Source organism: Anser cygnoides, chromosome 1, assembly GCF_040182565.1.
Source record: "Anser cygnoides isolate HZ-2024a breed goose chromosome 1, Taihu_goose_T2T_genome, whole genome shotgun sequence".
NCBI classification, from domain to species: domain Eukaryota; kingdom Metazoa; phylum Chordata; class Aves; order Anseriformes; family Anatidae; genus Anser; species Anser cygnoides.
Genome location: NC_089873.1, coordinates 32,424,369 through 32,439,700, shown reverse-complemented (window position 1 = coordinate 32,439,700; position 15,332 = coordinate 32,424,369). Strand labels below are relative to the sequence as shown.

At 38.3% G+C, this 15,332-nt stretch overlaps 1 protein-coding gene across 1 annotated transcript in view; it reads left to right on the top strand.

The window, feature by feature from the left end:
- The window catches only part of YAF2 (YY1 associated factor 2), a 35,339-nt gene that overhangs the window by 10,691 nt on the left and 9,316 nt on the right, over nt 1-15,332 (top strand). Inside the window, exon 3 of the mRNA XM_066991993.1 lies at nt 12,968-13,120. Coding sequence (XP_066848094.1) covers nt 12,968-13,120 — 153 coding nt within the window. The remainder of the gene's footprint in view (nt 1-12,967; nt 13,121-15,332) is intronic.

Below are 15,332 nucleotides of genomic sequence, written 5' to 3'. Positions count from 1 at the left end.
TACCCGTAGTCTTCAGGAGGCTTGCTGGCCTCATCTGTTAAATGTCATCTGGAAAATAGGGCATTCCCTTTAAGGGAATGATTAAATAGGGACGCTGCCTCAAGGGGTAGTTTTCTGCACATTTATACAGTGACTGATAAAACCATATGGGTCTTGTAAGTCTATTCTAATTGAATCAGCTTTTATTGAAAGACAGAATTGCTAGAAATGCACCGAATGGATGAATTCCAAGTAAATGATTCACAGTGTAAAACAGCTAGGAATTTAAAAGCCCTGGAAATCGGAGCTGGCTGAAAGTTAGGATTCAAATATATATAGTATGTGTAGAAATGGCATTGTTGCTCTGCAATATGCAGATGGATGTACGTTATGTGCTCCCATACAGACCGCTAGCTCCATTGTTTGCACTGTCATAATTATTCAGTTGTCTTTCTTTGCAGAGGGAGCTTAACGTGCTGTTAACACTCCAGAATATGACAGAAGTGATGGTAATGAGAAAAAATAACTTGGGGTAACAGAGTAAATTATCGATCTTGAAGATGCATTTAATCATGAGCTGCTTCAGTGTGGAAATAAAGACTAGTTTCTCACAAGATGGCTTTGTGTGGTGATTAGCATGAGCATATTCATGTGACACGGCAAGCTAAACGTAGTTTAATCTGGTAGTTTTTATTCTGTGAATAGCTTAATAGAGAACTGATGACTGAGAGAGGGTGAGCTGATCTGTGTCAGAATCCACAGAGTGCTTCTCGTGCTAGTGATCTAATTTAATTTCTAGCAACTATTGTATTTGCATTACAAGAAACAGTAATGGGAAATATTTTTTTTTGCTTTTCATAATGTGATTTTAACTGCTGAAAATGTAGAGTGGCATCATTACATGCACTGCTAGCTTCTGTGCAGACCACAGGTTGCAATATCTAATTGGCTGTAGTGTTCACAGGGCTACTTAGTATACACAGTGTTACTGAATCTTTTTATTTTGCTTTGAGTACTATTACTGATGTGCTTATGCAGAAAGGAGTCTTTTTTTTTTTCTTCCTCCCCTTGCTATATCTCCTTTTTGTTATTAGGAGGTAAGTTGTCATCTGGTTGCACTTGATCACAAAACCTCCAATGGTAATGTGACAAAAACTTGTTCTTTTTTTTTGTTGTTGTTGTTTTTAGTGAAGTTGAAAAAGCAGTTTCCTTAGTTCTGGAATATTTTATACTCAATGTTTTGGGAGTACCTAGAAGCTCTTGTAGCACAAGGTGCTGTACAAAGAGCTTGCAGAGTGGACGTGATGGTTGATTAAAAGATAAATGTGATTTTAAAAGTAAGTTTTGCTTGTTTATCCAACCTAGAAAAATTAAAATGTTAGTTGAAAAATTGCTTGGTGGTAGAAAATAGTCTCAAAATTTTGTAGCTACTAATTTGCAAGTATGTGAAATAATGTATTATAAGTTGGCCTGTGTTGTGTGTGTGGAAGTGTGTAACAGTTCTCTAATTATTTGAGAATTAGTGTTTTGCATTTGACAAAAACAAGTGAGTAGTCCTCTACTATTGAAGTTTGAAAAATACTTCAAGACATTTTGCTTTAAATGCTTATTGTCAAGCTAGTCCTTGAAAAATTCATCATCTTCTTGAGGCAAGAAAATCAGTAAAACCGTAAAGATAGGGACACTTTTTTCTTCTGTTCTGCCAGATTGCCTGTATTTATTCCTTAATGATAGGGGTTCGTGCCTAAGCTAGAAGAAATGGCTTAAACTTTTGCCTTCTCACTTGGAGTTTATTTAGATTCTACCATTCACTATGTGTGAAATACAGTTTAATGACTGTTGATTGTCTGCATTATTACACGAGGACAATTACTGTAATGACTCTGCAGAACTGTATGTATGTTTCAGTTCTGTTGATTTCTTTCTATATTATAAGGAACCTAAGTAACAAGAAACATGCTAAATTTAATTTAGGCCCATTCATTCCATGTAAAGCTGTCAAAGCCATTACAACATCTGTATAAATATGGGCCTCGGTCTTCCAACATTTTGCATGGATTCCTAGTCTTTAAAAAAAAATCTCTTTGAAGTTACAGTCTTTGCAGGCTGAAGTTGGCTCAAAACAGGGAAGATTGGAGTAGCTGTGGATGTTTTTAAACTTTAAGTGAAGTTGCTCACGTTTGCTGTTGTTAAAGGCAAGCATATTAAAGTGGGAGGCAAAAGGGAGCAGAAGGAGTATAGACGCAAAAATCGCTAGCCATATTTTAACATGTTTTGCGGAAACTCTTCGGCAAAAGAGAGAAAACATGCCTGAGGAAGTGGGAAAGCTAATTACCTGATACGTGTAAAGTAACTGCTTATCATTGTATGAGGGTGGGAGGAGGTGTATGATTGAATTACAAAGGATTCACTAACTGGTGGGAGGAAAGGTTAGTTATTTCTTAGGAGCTTCTACTTCAAGGTACCTTATTACTTGTTAAAGAATTCTGAAATATCTCTATTTCTGTTTGGAGCCATTCAGACCTTCAGGCGCCTGACTCCAGATCATCAGTCCCTCATGGAAAAGTCACATTCCAGAGCTGCTGGTTGTAACCTGTCCTGTGATCTTCAGAGTAAAAAGCTTTCTAAGCTCTATTACAAAGTTACAGATAGAACATTGCATAATTGATGTCTTTTCAAAGACAGGCAGGAAGTGTATCATACTACAATATTTAACCATAGCAATACCCTGTAAAAATTGCTTAAATAGAGTCCTTAAGAAATGCTCAAAATGTTCGTACCTACGTGAAGAAGTTCTCCTAATAATATTCATTACGAGTAGTTTTTCCCTTAGAAAATCTACCTAACACCGCTTTTTCATATCCTTATTTTTGTCTAGTTGTTTAGTGTAAAATAACTCTACAGGCATCTTCCAGCTGACTCCCTGTGTGCATCTGCTTGCTTCAGAGATTAGGAATAACTTTTTATTTTTACATTAATTACTCTAATTACTATGTTCAGGCATATTTGAGAATGTGGACCTTAGTTGTTAGAGAAACGAGGACATGCAGAGAGGGAGGTTTGAGTAGAGACTAGCAAGAATGTGATGATTAAGTAGGAAGTGTGCAAAGATAAGCTTTTCTTGAGATTTCAGTAATGACTGTGAACTAGAAAAATGGAGATTAGAGTATTACTGTGGATATCAGATTTCTATTAGCTTCTCGAGACATTAATATTTAGGATAGATGTGAGTGGAAAACTATCTTCAAATAAATGATAAGATATTTAAAGCCTATACATTTGTATTGGGAAATGATTCAGCCTGGTAATGAAAGAACAGAGTAAGGGCTGAATAATTTGACTTTGTTCTCAACAAGATTTTAATGCACTTAAATGAATTCTACTTAGACTTTTGAAAGGCACGTATGATGCAAACATCAGCAAAACAAGACTTCTCGTAGGCTCTGGTTAAAGCTAACCTGGTTGCTTCCACTAGTTTTGTTTAGCTCACAGCAGCATATTGCTAACTGAGTTACTGAAAATGCAATGAACACTATAAGGTTAATGGTTGCTTTCTTGTTCAAGGAGATTAATTATTTAAGAAAAAATGAACAAGTACTTTAAACAGTAGCTTTGCAGGAGTTTGTCTTTTATTTTTGGTGACCGTTCCGAGAAGTGCTGAGCAGGCAGTCTGTAGCCCTTAGGTGCACGGCTGAGAAGAAAGAAAACGTATGGTTCTCGGTGAGCTGATCCCACAGCTCTTGCACTGTCTTGCAAATGCATTCTAAAAACACTTATGGAAGTGTTCTAAGCTATCTGTTTCAATTGTTGTATTTTAATGTATTTTTGGTTTAGAATTTTAGTTTTAGCTGGTATATTACCAGCTAAACCTTTGTGAAGTTGTTCATGCAAATGATATTTAGGAACGGATTTTTATGAAACTATTTGATTAGGTATCTAATGATAAGGTTTGATGTCCTATAATGGTTTAGAGACTGAAGAGACTGCCATAAGCATCACTAGGCTGGCTTTTTTGTTTGTTTGTTTTGCCGGAAGGCGAGGAAAATACAATAGAGGGTAAAGATACAAAGTGATACAGAATATTGACTGCAACAACAATGTGCAGTTCTCAGTACAAATATCTGAAATGTGTTCCAAATCCAGTACCAGAAAAGGTATGTAATGTGCTCTTTTTAGCATATGAAATCATGCTAAACTATATGAAATGTTGAGTAAAAGAGTATAAGAGTATATTGACTTGTGTGAAGTAAAATATGCTTGCTGTTAGCAAATGGGTTGTACGCTTAAAAAATGATCATTGGAAATGCCCCCACTTTATTTCCTTAATAAAGGCTGAAGCTATAGGAAGGAGGTGACCAAACTTAGCCCATTCAAAGGCCTGTTCTTTATCAGGGATTATTCCTGTTTTCAACAGCAATGCAGTACAAAACACAGACGAGTAAAGATTTTCAGTCTACGTCCCGTCACAAGAATTAAATTTGCTTTTAAAATCTAAGAGAACTGAAGGTTAGAAAAGCTCAGGCATGGTAACGGGGCGCTTCTGAAAGCCTGGCCAGCTGAGGGAACAGCAAAGCCTGGTGGAGGGGGAGTATTAGTAACGTGATAGAAATTCGAATTACATTTGAAAAAATGTTGAGTATCTGAACTCAGTCAGCTTCAGAAGCACACAGAAGTCTCACAATAGCAGATGGAAGGGAGATTCTCAAGTCTTCAGGGTGCTGGAGGTACAATTTTTCCAATACATTTTTTCATAATGATGCAATTCTACAGAAACATCCAGGTGAACAACATACACACAACTCTTGTGGGCTTGATAGGAAGTGAGGAATTTTAAATTCAGTGCAGAGTAAGCTTAGAAGAGTTTGGCAGTGGCTTCAAAAAGCTTGCACTTCAAAAAGGAAACAGACCCCTGAAAAGGGGAGGGAGGACAACAAGATACGATTAAAGTAGGAATTAGTTGTGTCGTGGTAACTGTTTTTATAACATGGTACTGTAGGTGGTATGCTATTCTCAGGTATCAAGCAATTTTATCACTGCCCTGTTGACATATGTTTGATGTGACTGAACCTTCTAGCATGGTTGGATACCTTAGCAATCATATGTTTAGTGTACTGGTGATAGTACAGAAGAGTGTATCATTTGGGGGAAAAACAAGAATTTATGTCTGAATCCAAGGGAGAATGGTAGATTGAAAAATGTAGGAAAAATGATTAATCTCGAAATTATTGTTTAATTACTCAAGTAGAAGGTCAACCTGTGTTGAAGGTGCTAGTTTTGAATTGGAGAAGGGTTGGAATGCTTCTTTTGCATTTGGCAGTCATTTTGAGACGTGCCTTAGAGTTTTAATGCTGTTTGAATTGTTAGCATAATATAGCGTGGCCCTACGCATCGCCTTGTTGCTGGAACCATCGGCAGGAGGTTTTCCTCCCCGAGGCTACTGAGCGTTTGCACTGGCTTGGGAACGCGTGTGGCTGGTTACTGCACATCAGCTCACCCACCAGACTTCGTTAGGATGTCGGAATCCTTCATTTCTTCGTGCCTCTGCTAATAAATAGCTGTAGGAGTAGTAGTTAGCTCTGCCGTGATGGAATATCATCAGGAATGATATACTGAAGATTGCGACTCTGATTGCAGCGAATGCCCCCTGAGATGGATGGGCCGTGAGGGTAGGAAGCTCACCTTAAAGGATGAGGTAGACACATGGGACACGTTTTATACGGAATTCAGCTGACAGCAGATCTGTCAGGGGAGGAAACAAGCAGTGTAGTTGTAGGCAAAGGGAAGAAAAGCTCCTGTGACTAAAGTAAGGACGAATGAATGAACAGAAATTTCTAGGTATCCAAATACAAATCCACTGAATTTAGATGTGACTTAAAGGAGAAGTTGCGTAAGCTTATATACGCAGGGTAACCTGGAAGGGAAAAATCAAACGGGTATTAATCAGAAAATGGAGGCCTTGCCATAATGGTAGTGTTATAGCCATATTTCTTTGCAATTGTTTGTAGTGTGTAATTTGGGGAAGGTTGTTGTTTAAACGGTCTTCCTTCGCAAGCAGTAAGCAAAGAAGATGGGATATGGGAAAGCTTGCAGTGGTTAGAGGAGCTAATTGGCTTCCCCTTATGCCTAGTGGTTAATTTTAGGTATTTTTTTCTTAGAAACTGACAGAGCTTGTCTCCTCATGCTTTGACTGAAGACACTTTATGGGGAACCCCTGACTTTGCTTTCAGAGTTCCTACTACCCTTATCAGAACCGTGACAAGTTTCCTGGGCTTAATCCATAGTGCAGCAGCATACCTGTGTTTATAATGCAGATTTTGGAACAAACTCCAAGATTTTCCCAAGAAGATATAAAGAAAGCTGTGTGTGTGTAGTGTTTGTAAAGGCCAAAGACCTTTACTGTACTGATCCTGTTCTGTTACCAATCAGCATCGCGAGAGTTTGACCAAAGCTGACTTGTCGAAGTGGATTAGTTACTGCTTGTAAGGCCTTTTGGCAATAGTCATTTTGATAATTAATTCTTAAAAACCCTGGAGAGTGAAATTCAGGGCACTGACTGACTAGATTACTGGTTTCCAATCCAATTCTGCCATGCCTTGCTGGTGGGACAGAACAGATTTGAGACCTGTGAAGGAAGATGATGTTCAAAAATATGCCGGGCTCATTACTTGAGTCCTATGCGATGCAGGCCTTAAGGGTAGCCTGTGAACAAGGAGCAGATGATTTGGAAATTGTCTTTAACTTGGGAGCCTTTATCCAGTCCTCCTGAATCACCCGAAAGGGAATATTTTGAAGAATAATGTGGATTTTTAATTCTTGAGGACAGGATTCTGTGACCAAGGGCAAGGCAAAATCAGTAAGGACTCTGTTCCAGATATTTCTAGCCTCTCTTTCTTGAGGGATGAGTCTGCTGTCTTGAACAAAAGGTCAGTGTCTCCCTGCAGGGAAGAGAAGTTTAGATAAATGGTAGTGCTTAGGGACCAGGGGTACCTTTAAATAAAACCTCTTTAAGTCTTTGAAATCTCTCTCTCTTTTTTCTTTTTAAGAAGTAAAGCTCTTTTACAGTGGAGGAAAGAAAAAAGATTCATGCACAAAGTTAAAATTATGGAAAGTGAGGAATACCATGTAGAGATTCCACATTTAAAACAGGTGAGAGTTTTGAAGAAACATCACAGGCTTTGTTTTGCTCAGGAGCCAAACACATTCTAGGAATAAACATATGTTTGGAGATAAGGTATAAACCTGACAACTCAAACCAATGAATAAATGATTCCTGGTGTATAGTTACCTGTTCTGTATGACAGTATATCTCCTGTCCATGAACCAAATACAGTACAATACTGCAGTATTGGTGGTTGGTAGGGCAGTTACAACATAACATCCTTCTGCAGGAACAACGCTTCACAGGCAACTTCTTCCTGCTACCTAGGATGGGGCAAGATGCGTATGGCTTTATAGGAAACCGAGGAGTAAGATGAATTTGAAAACAAAATTGTATCAGCTCATTGACAGGGCAGGTAAATAAAACTGTTGTAGAATATTGCTGTAGTTATTGGAGGAAAATGTGGCAAGTAAACTGGCCAGGGCTCAATAGCAGGCTTAAATGTCTGTCTTAACATGTGGTATCCTAAAAGCCTTTAGATATGTTGCACATGTGGAGCTTGCTTTACGAAACAGATAATTTTCCATGTGGGGCAGGATAAGCCTCCAGCAAGGGCTTTTTGTCTGAATTGAAGCCAGGAGGTAGATGGATTTGAAAAGAGGGAAGGGAAGGAACAGGTCATATTAGAATGGATCGAGGTCATCTGTTGAACACCATCTTTCGTCTTGATTGAGAGCTGAGGTTGGCAGCATTTCCTCGGTTTGGAGCCATTTTGTTAAGATTGGAAAGTAGTAATACCTTTGTAGTGGTAAAAGATACAAAGCACAGGACATTTAGCTTCGGGAAAGAGCGTGCCTTTGAATAGTGTGTCCTATATGATAGATTCTTCAGAATATATGGACTCTGTAAACTGAGTATTATATATGACAGTACGCTTTTCCCACAGCGAGTTGAAGAGGTATCTGTGATCAGCACTGAGAATTAATGATACCATCTAGCTTCTCCAGGTGGAAAAGCCTAAGTTCTGAGCTCTGTGATACTGGCAGGATAGAGTACCGGTTCTGCGTGGGCCAGTTCAAGTCCAGCGTGGCTCTCGCTGAATCAAAGCGAAGGTGTTGGCTGCTGTAAGGCAGGGCTGTTGATGTCTCCACACTCTGCTGCATGGCCATTCGATTTGGTGGGCTCGGTTAGTGCAGGATATGGGGCTCCAAATGGGTGAGTCCTCACTGAACCCTGCACGCAGGGGAGCATCCTGCTGACATGGGTCCCCAATGAGTCCCACACAGCCCTAGGTAGGTAGATTTGGGGCTGGTTCCTGGAAAACCTGTCACGGTCTGTCCACATCGTGCTCTTTGTTTCCAGACCGTAGCAGATGGGCCCTAGAGCTGCTGTACTGTCAGAATTTGAGCTCGTACACATAGCAGTGCAGAAGTGTTTTATGGACTCCCCATGGCTGTTGAACAGCACTGTGCAAATGTAGCTGTGGCCCATCTGAAATAAATTCATCCAGACGCCAAGATGCTTCAGCATTAGGCCAGTGTTGTTGGCCCACTGCATGCGTGGTGCACGGCCCAGGTGGCTGAGTTTGCTGTACTTGTGCTGCCTGTGGTGGTTATTATATTGTACTTTGCTATTTTTCAGCTTGCTTTCAAGTCTGACCTGCTTTCTTGTAATGAGACCAAGTTACCTGCTATTTCAAATGGGTCAAAATTTTATTTATGTAGATTATTGATGACTGCCAGGTGTGGGATATTATGTCCCAAATGACTTATGAGCAGCAAGGTATTGTGTTGAGCTCTGGGAAATGGAAATGGCTTGGGGCATGAGTTCCAGATATCATTTGTGTCTAGTGCACTGCTTATATTCTTGAATTGGAAAATATGTTTATTTATTTTAAGAATACCAACAAAAAGAACTAGCCTATCCTTCCCAGTATTAAATATCTGCTGCCTTTGGGAGCATCAGTGTTAAATGCATTTCCGCACACAAATCGTAAATAGACAGTCCTCTGCAGCCTCTGCAAATACATCTTCTAAAACAGCAGCAAGATCAAATCCTGTAAAATTAAATGGAGTCACATCCTGCAACAAGAATAGAGTTAAAATAATGACATCCTTGTCAGTTAGAATTAAGGGAATTGTTGGGAAGAAAGAAAAAGTGTATTTGAATGTTTGCATTTCTGTCTACCGGGGTTTTAAAAACCTATATATATATATATATATTTTTTTTAAAGGAGATTATAAAGTGTGTATTTGTATGCAGCACCTTCAAAGTAACATTGGAATGGGATAATAAAACCATGATAGATGCGATTAGAACAGAAGCATCTGTAGAAGCGTGGAAGCTTGTGATGGTAATTTAGAAAGGTGGCACTGGCTGAAAAGGAGAACTAAGGGTTGGAGGAAGAGATGCAGAGTATTTGAAGCTGTGATGTTTAGCAGCTTCTTGGAAGCTCAGTAAATCAGTTTTTGTTGCAGTGTTCAGCACATAAACCTTAAAGTTCTTTCCCTGTTGGAAAGAAATGATAGCATTTTGTATGCTTCTTCTGTATGGTGTTCCTGTTAAGACAACTGAAGTGAAACCAGTAAATAAAAATGCAAAGTTTCGAGCGGCCGACCATGTATGTGAACAGGCGATACATATTGTATTTATGAACATTTCTGCCTGTAGCTCTGGCTTGTTCAGTTGTAAAGCCACTCCTAGTGGGAGGCAACAACCATTGTAATCGTAATGCAGAAGTTTACAGAGCTGCTTTAGCTGTTAGCTCAGGTGCTCTTGCATATGCTCAAAAAGCAAACTACCATAAGTATATTGGTAGTTTAATAGTCAACGTTAACGTTATCTGTATTTACTCTGTAGCAGCCTTTTACAAGGACTCTTAACAGTTTTTGAAATCCGGTAGTTTAAATAGACGTATTTTGGCAAATTATCAAAATCAATTTCCTGTTATAGGAATAGTTTTTCTTATGTTTATCTTTCTGCAAGAAACCCTTTCTCTGTATAAGTTCCCTCATGTTTGAATGACATGCTCCAGCTACCACTAAATCACAAACAATTCCATCGGTTTAAAACTTCATGAGTGAAGTTATCTTCTGAAGCCTGTGTGCCTTGCCAACTGCTGGCTTGCAGTTCAGTAGCCCCTTGTTGAGTCCCTGAGGGGAAAAAAAGGAACATGTGAATGACTAAATCATTGCTGAGATGTGAATTTGATTTTGTTGTTGTTTCTATTTTTTTTTTATTTTATTTTATTTTATTTTATGTTTTAAACAAAAATGTTGAACACCTTATTTAAGAAGTCTGGAAGTAACAAAGTAGTTAACAAATTATAGAACACAGACGTAACTGATACACAACTTCGGAGATAACTGACATCAAATTAAATGTACATTTGACAGGTGAGGAACTTTAACATTCTTAGGGCAAAGTAATACCCTCAATATGGATGTGCTTCTGCGAGAGAGAGATGCAAAGAGTTGGGCCAAAACTATGTCTCAAGTAAACAGAGGGAAGATGGATGTTTAATCAGGATGAGTATGATAACTCAGTGGAATTCGTTGTCACAGCAGAACCACGTAGAACCTTTTGATTTATTTTTAGTGCATCTTTCCACACATTATTCTCCAGGCTTTTTTCTTGTGGTCTTTTTGTCTTAACCAACTTCTGTTCCTTGTGGCAAAGATCCTTTTTTTTTCTTTTTTTTTTTTTTTCCTTTTTTCTCCTATTTCATTTTATGGTATTAGACACTAGATAAACAGTGTTATAAACCTAGGACTTAGTTCTAAGCTTAATTTCCCAGCTGTGCTCTAACAGAAATATTCTAGTTTGCCCTCTGGAATTGAAATTGTTGCAAAGTGAGAATTTGTAAAATAGTTGTTTGATTTTTTTTTTCTACCTCCTTACTAAATTTCCATGATTATGGTGTTGTCCACAACCCAGCGCAATAATTAATTCTGTGTGTAGAAATTCACTGCTGCCTTACTTCATAAGTAATACATCAGATTATTCTGTCAGGTCACTGTGTAGCAATGGTGGGATTGTCACCTGGCTGTCACTAGAAGTATTAACTCACATAACCCTGTCTCCTGGAGCAGTCTTCCATTCGAGATAGGTGATGAGTTTTGTTTATATATCAGAAATATTTTCTACCCAAAATGATAAGCTTGTGCATCAATTACACCTTGGTTTCTTCCTGTCTTGTTAAGAACTGCTATGACAAGCGCTTGAAACAGTTCTGCGGCAAGTTTTCTAAACAACGTTCTGTGTATTCTGTTCATGTAAACAATTTTTATAGTCCATTGAGTCATTTCAGTGATTTTGCACTCAATCTTTTGTGTGTTTTCCAAGGTACTACTTGCTGTGCTCACCCGAAAAGCATGTGCTCATACATTTGCTAGCTGATATAAACTGGGTAGTTTTCACTAATCCGTTGTTGATCTTTTTCTGTCTGTGAGTTAGCGTGGGCTCAGTTCATGAGTGGGTATTTGGTCATTTAGTTTTTACCCCAAAATTCTTACGTGCTTACATTTCTCGTAGGTTTTATTTTTGCCTTGATTCATTAAGAACTTGCTGTGAAGACTCATGAAATCTCAAATGTCTTGTATCAACTGCCTTTCCTGCACTTTGTGCACTCTTGTAACTTGGCTTTCTCTCTAACTCGAACTACTGCAATCATTACTGAAAATATAAATTGCTAATGGCAGCTCCCTTGATTTTTTTGCTTTTGCTATTTCACTCAGTACTTCGCCTAAGCAAGAAGTGCCAGTAAGGTGATCTTGTGGGTTGGGGTCAATACATGTGCGTAACAGCTGATAGCTTCTGTAGATTTAGTAACTGCTTTGTATTTTTAGAGTATGACAGTGTATATAATTAGTGCTTTTTCTATTTAAAAACAAACAAACAAAGCCACAACACAACTAACAAAATCCAAGAGCTTTGCAAGGTAAACATTTATTTTGGAGTAGAAATTTGCATCTTTAAAATCTTCATAGAATTACAGAACCTTTATTTTTGTGTGTCATGACTGGAAATTTCTTAATTACAAAACCTCAAAATAAAGAAATACATTAGTATTGGACAGAGTAAAAGTGTTTCATTTCACGTTAGAGTTCTCCTATTCTATTAGAAAATACGGTAAAAATGAGAGAATTTCAAAATTACTTGCAGCATTATTATGCTTCCAGGAGCATCATACTGCTGCTCCTTTTCTCCCTTGGTTTTTGGTTTGCATCAGAATTTGGAAAAGAAACCTGTGCTGTGCATTGTGATGGAATGTGGTTGGAAGCTTCTGTTGCCAGCTTTCAGGGTATATATGTTCTGACAGCTACATCGTACTGCTGTTAACTGAAGTATATATACTTTCTTTTGTGAAGAACTCGATAAAAACAATATACAGCTTAACAAGATTTGTCATTGCCTTCGGTGAATTTGTTTGAGCCGAAACACTCAAGTTTTATTCTGTAATGCCAACAGTGGCTTTAGCTCTCATACCTGAAAGGTCATCTTGTTCTGCAGTAGGCTCGAAACAGACCCCTTCATCACTCAAGGGGACTGGGAGAGGATGATGAAGTATTCCCTCTGAAAGCTTCACGCTTTGGAGTCTCTGTCTGGATATAACAGTAAGGAGAAGAGGGCACACTGCGAAGTCTTGTCTCTAAATACTTTAAAATGATCATCTCCTTTATCGACAATGCAAATAAGTGAATCAAAAGGCTATAATGGGTTTAATTTTGATGTGCTATGTAAATGAAGTATTAGCAGCTACATAAGTTTTAGCAGTATTTCTTTTTATAGTGAATATTAATGTTAATAACTGCAGTGTAGAAAGTTTGAGACAGTTGTTGTAAATTCCAAGCGTTATGTTTATATACATTTATATATCTGTGCACACAGGAAACCTCGACCAGTTTCTCAGCTGGTTGCACAACAGGTTCCTCAGCAATTCATGCCCCCTGCGCAATCAAAGAAAGAGAAGAAAGACAAAGTAGAAAAGGAAAAAAGTGAAAAGGAAACAACTAGCAAAAAGAACAGTCATAAGAAAACCAGGTAAAAATTTAAGAAACTTTTTGCAGTGTTGGTAAAACATAATTAAAAAAGAAAATACAAAGATGATCTGTGATTTTACTGCTTTATAAGTGCTGTGGCAAACTCTTTTGGACAATAAGGCTAAATATTTACATTGAAGTTTCATTGTTTTAGGATGCCTATTAAATGCAAAGAAAACTTGCAGTTAGTAATTTTAACCAGAAGATGGAGACCAGTTGAATGTAGAGAGAAAGAGTTGGGTATTAAGGGTTTCAGGTGTCTTTTTCACACCATACAAAACTAGGTATGCAAAACATGATCCTAGGATCTGGAAAAAAGAGGGGACCAGAGTGACTAGATTTCATGCAGAAAAATTAAGTGGGAAGGGAGGGAGGGATAGAAAGAACCAGTACCAGATTACAGAAAAGTGGGAAGGGAACATTGTTATTGCTTCCTTACAGAATTGGAAGAAATTTTTGAAAGAATTGTAGGGGTTGGAAGGGACCTCAAGAGATCATTGGGTCCAACACCCCTGCCAAAGCAGGTTTCCTAGAGCAGGCTGCCCAGGTAGGCATCCAGACAGGCCTTAAATATCTCCAGAGAAGGAGACTCCACAACCTCCCTGGGCAGCCTGTTCCAGTGCTCCGTCGCCCTCACTGTGAAGAAGTTCTTTTTGCATGTTGGTGCGGAACTTCCTGTGCTCCATTTTGTGGCCATTGCCCCTTGTCCTGTCCCCAGAGACCACTGAAAAGAGGTTGGCCAAATCTCACTGTCTCCCACACTTAAAGACTCAAAGAAAGACTCAACTGGGGTATAAATTAATGTGACTGAGTAAGGTGCGTATGCTACCTAGTGATAAAAATCCCTATGCTACATCTGGGATGCTGAAGATGGACTCTTGGAACGGAGAACATGAAACATTACAGTACAGACAAGCAGTTGTAAAAATCATTGCTTTTCCTGTAAGAGCAGGAGAAAGGTGCAAAGTGGAAAACAAAAGCAGTAAATTTAGCCCCCAAATCATCACAGCCTAAGCATAATGTTACTGCAGCAAGAATGTGGTGCCAGAAAGCTTGGCAGTATACAAGACATGTAGTCTAATCAAAAGTGGGAGGAACTATTGATTTTTATTTTTTATTTTTTTGGAAGCATTCCAAAGTAGTCCAGCCAAGAAAGATCCTTTGGGATTAGTTATGCAGAGAAGTAGCAGATGCTTCTCTTGTGCCTGAAATAGGATCATCAGGATGAGAAGCAGGGAGAGATTGTGAGTCGAGAGAGAACAGTCTTTAGGATAGTTATGGTTAGGATTAAGGAGGCTTAAGACGTTCCAACAGGAAGAATGCATTTCTTTTATTTTTTTTTCTTTTCCCAATACTTAAATTTATTAGCTTACCACATACAGCTGAAGTACTTTGATTATGAAGTATCTGAAGTTAAAATAGTAATTTTTAATGAAGCTAATTAAATATTATAAATTGAAATACAGATGCTTGAATTGCAATAGTACATTAGAACACAAAAGGAAGGTAGGGAAAAAGAGAGAACATTTAAAAAAATAACTAAAATAAAAGTCTTGGAATGAAATATCAGTATTGAGATTCGCATTAAGAATGGCTACTGGAAATAATACTTGAACACTTCACGCGGTTCTGTTTTTCACAATTAATTCACTAGATAGGATAACAAATTAAGAATGCTTGATTAGTCTAAGCATATTTCTTCAATATCCTTTTGGGAAAGTGATATCCCTTTCTCTTTGCTTGAAAATTTGCTGGAAACTATTGTAAAATCTGAATACACACTAAATATGATCAATAAGCTTCAGGCATGTCACATATGCAGGTTGGTAATGCTGAATTTTTTCGCACTGTTCCCATGTTAGAGAGCAGCAGATTTTTCAGTTCTTTTAGATTCTTCCATCACACTACTTCAGCCTCAGGGGAACAAGATGTCAAATCCTCTGTCTAGTGGAGGAAAGGCACGAGGTGTTTCAGTTGAAGTGACTGGGAACCAATTCTACTTCAAACAAAGTTAGATGATAGGGTAAAGGTTAGGACTTTGCTGTTAGCACACCTGCTAACGTGATGTCATATTAATTTATTTTATTGCAGCTTGAGCTGGTGAAAGCTGTGGAGTCAGTTAAATGCATATAGCTCTGCTGTTCATAACCGCTTGTATAAATTCAGCTGCCTCGTGACAGTTTCCCAGGGTTGTCAAAGGAAAATAGTAAATT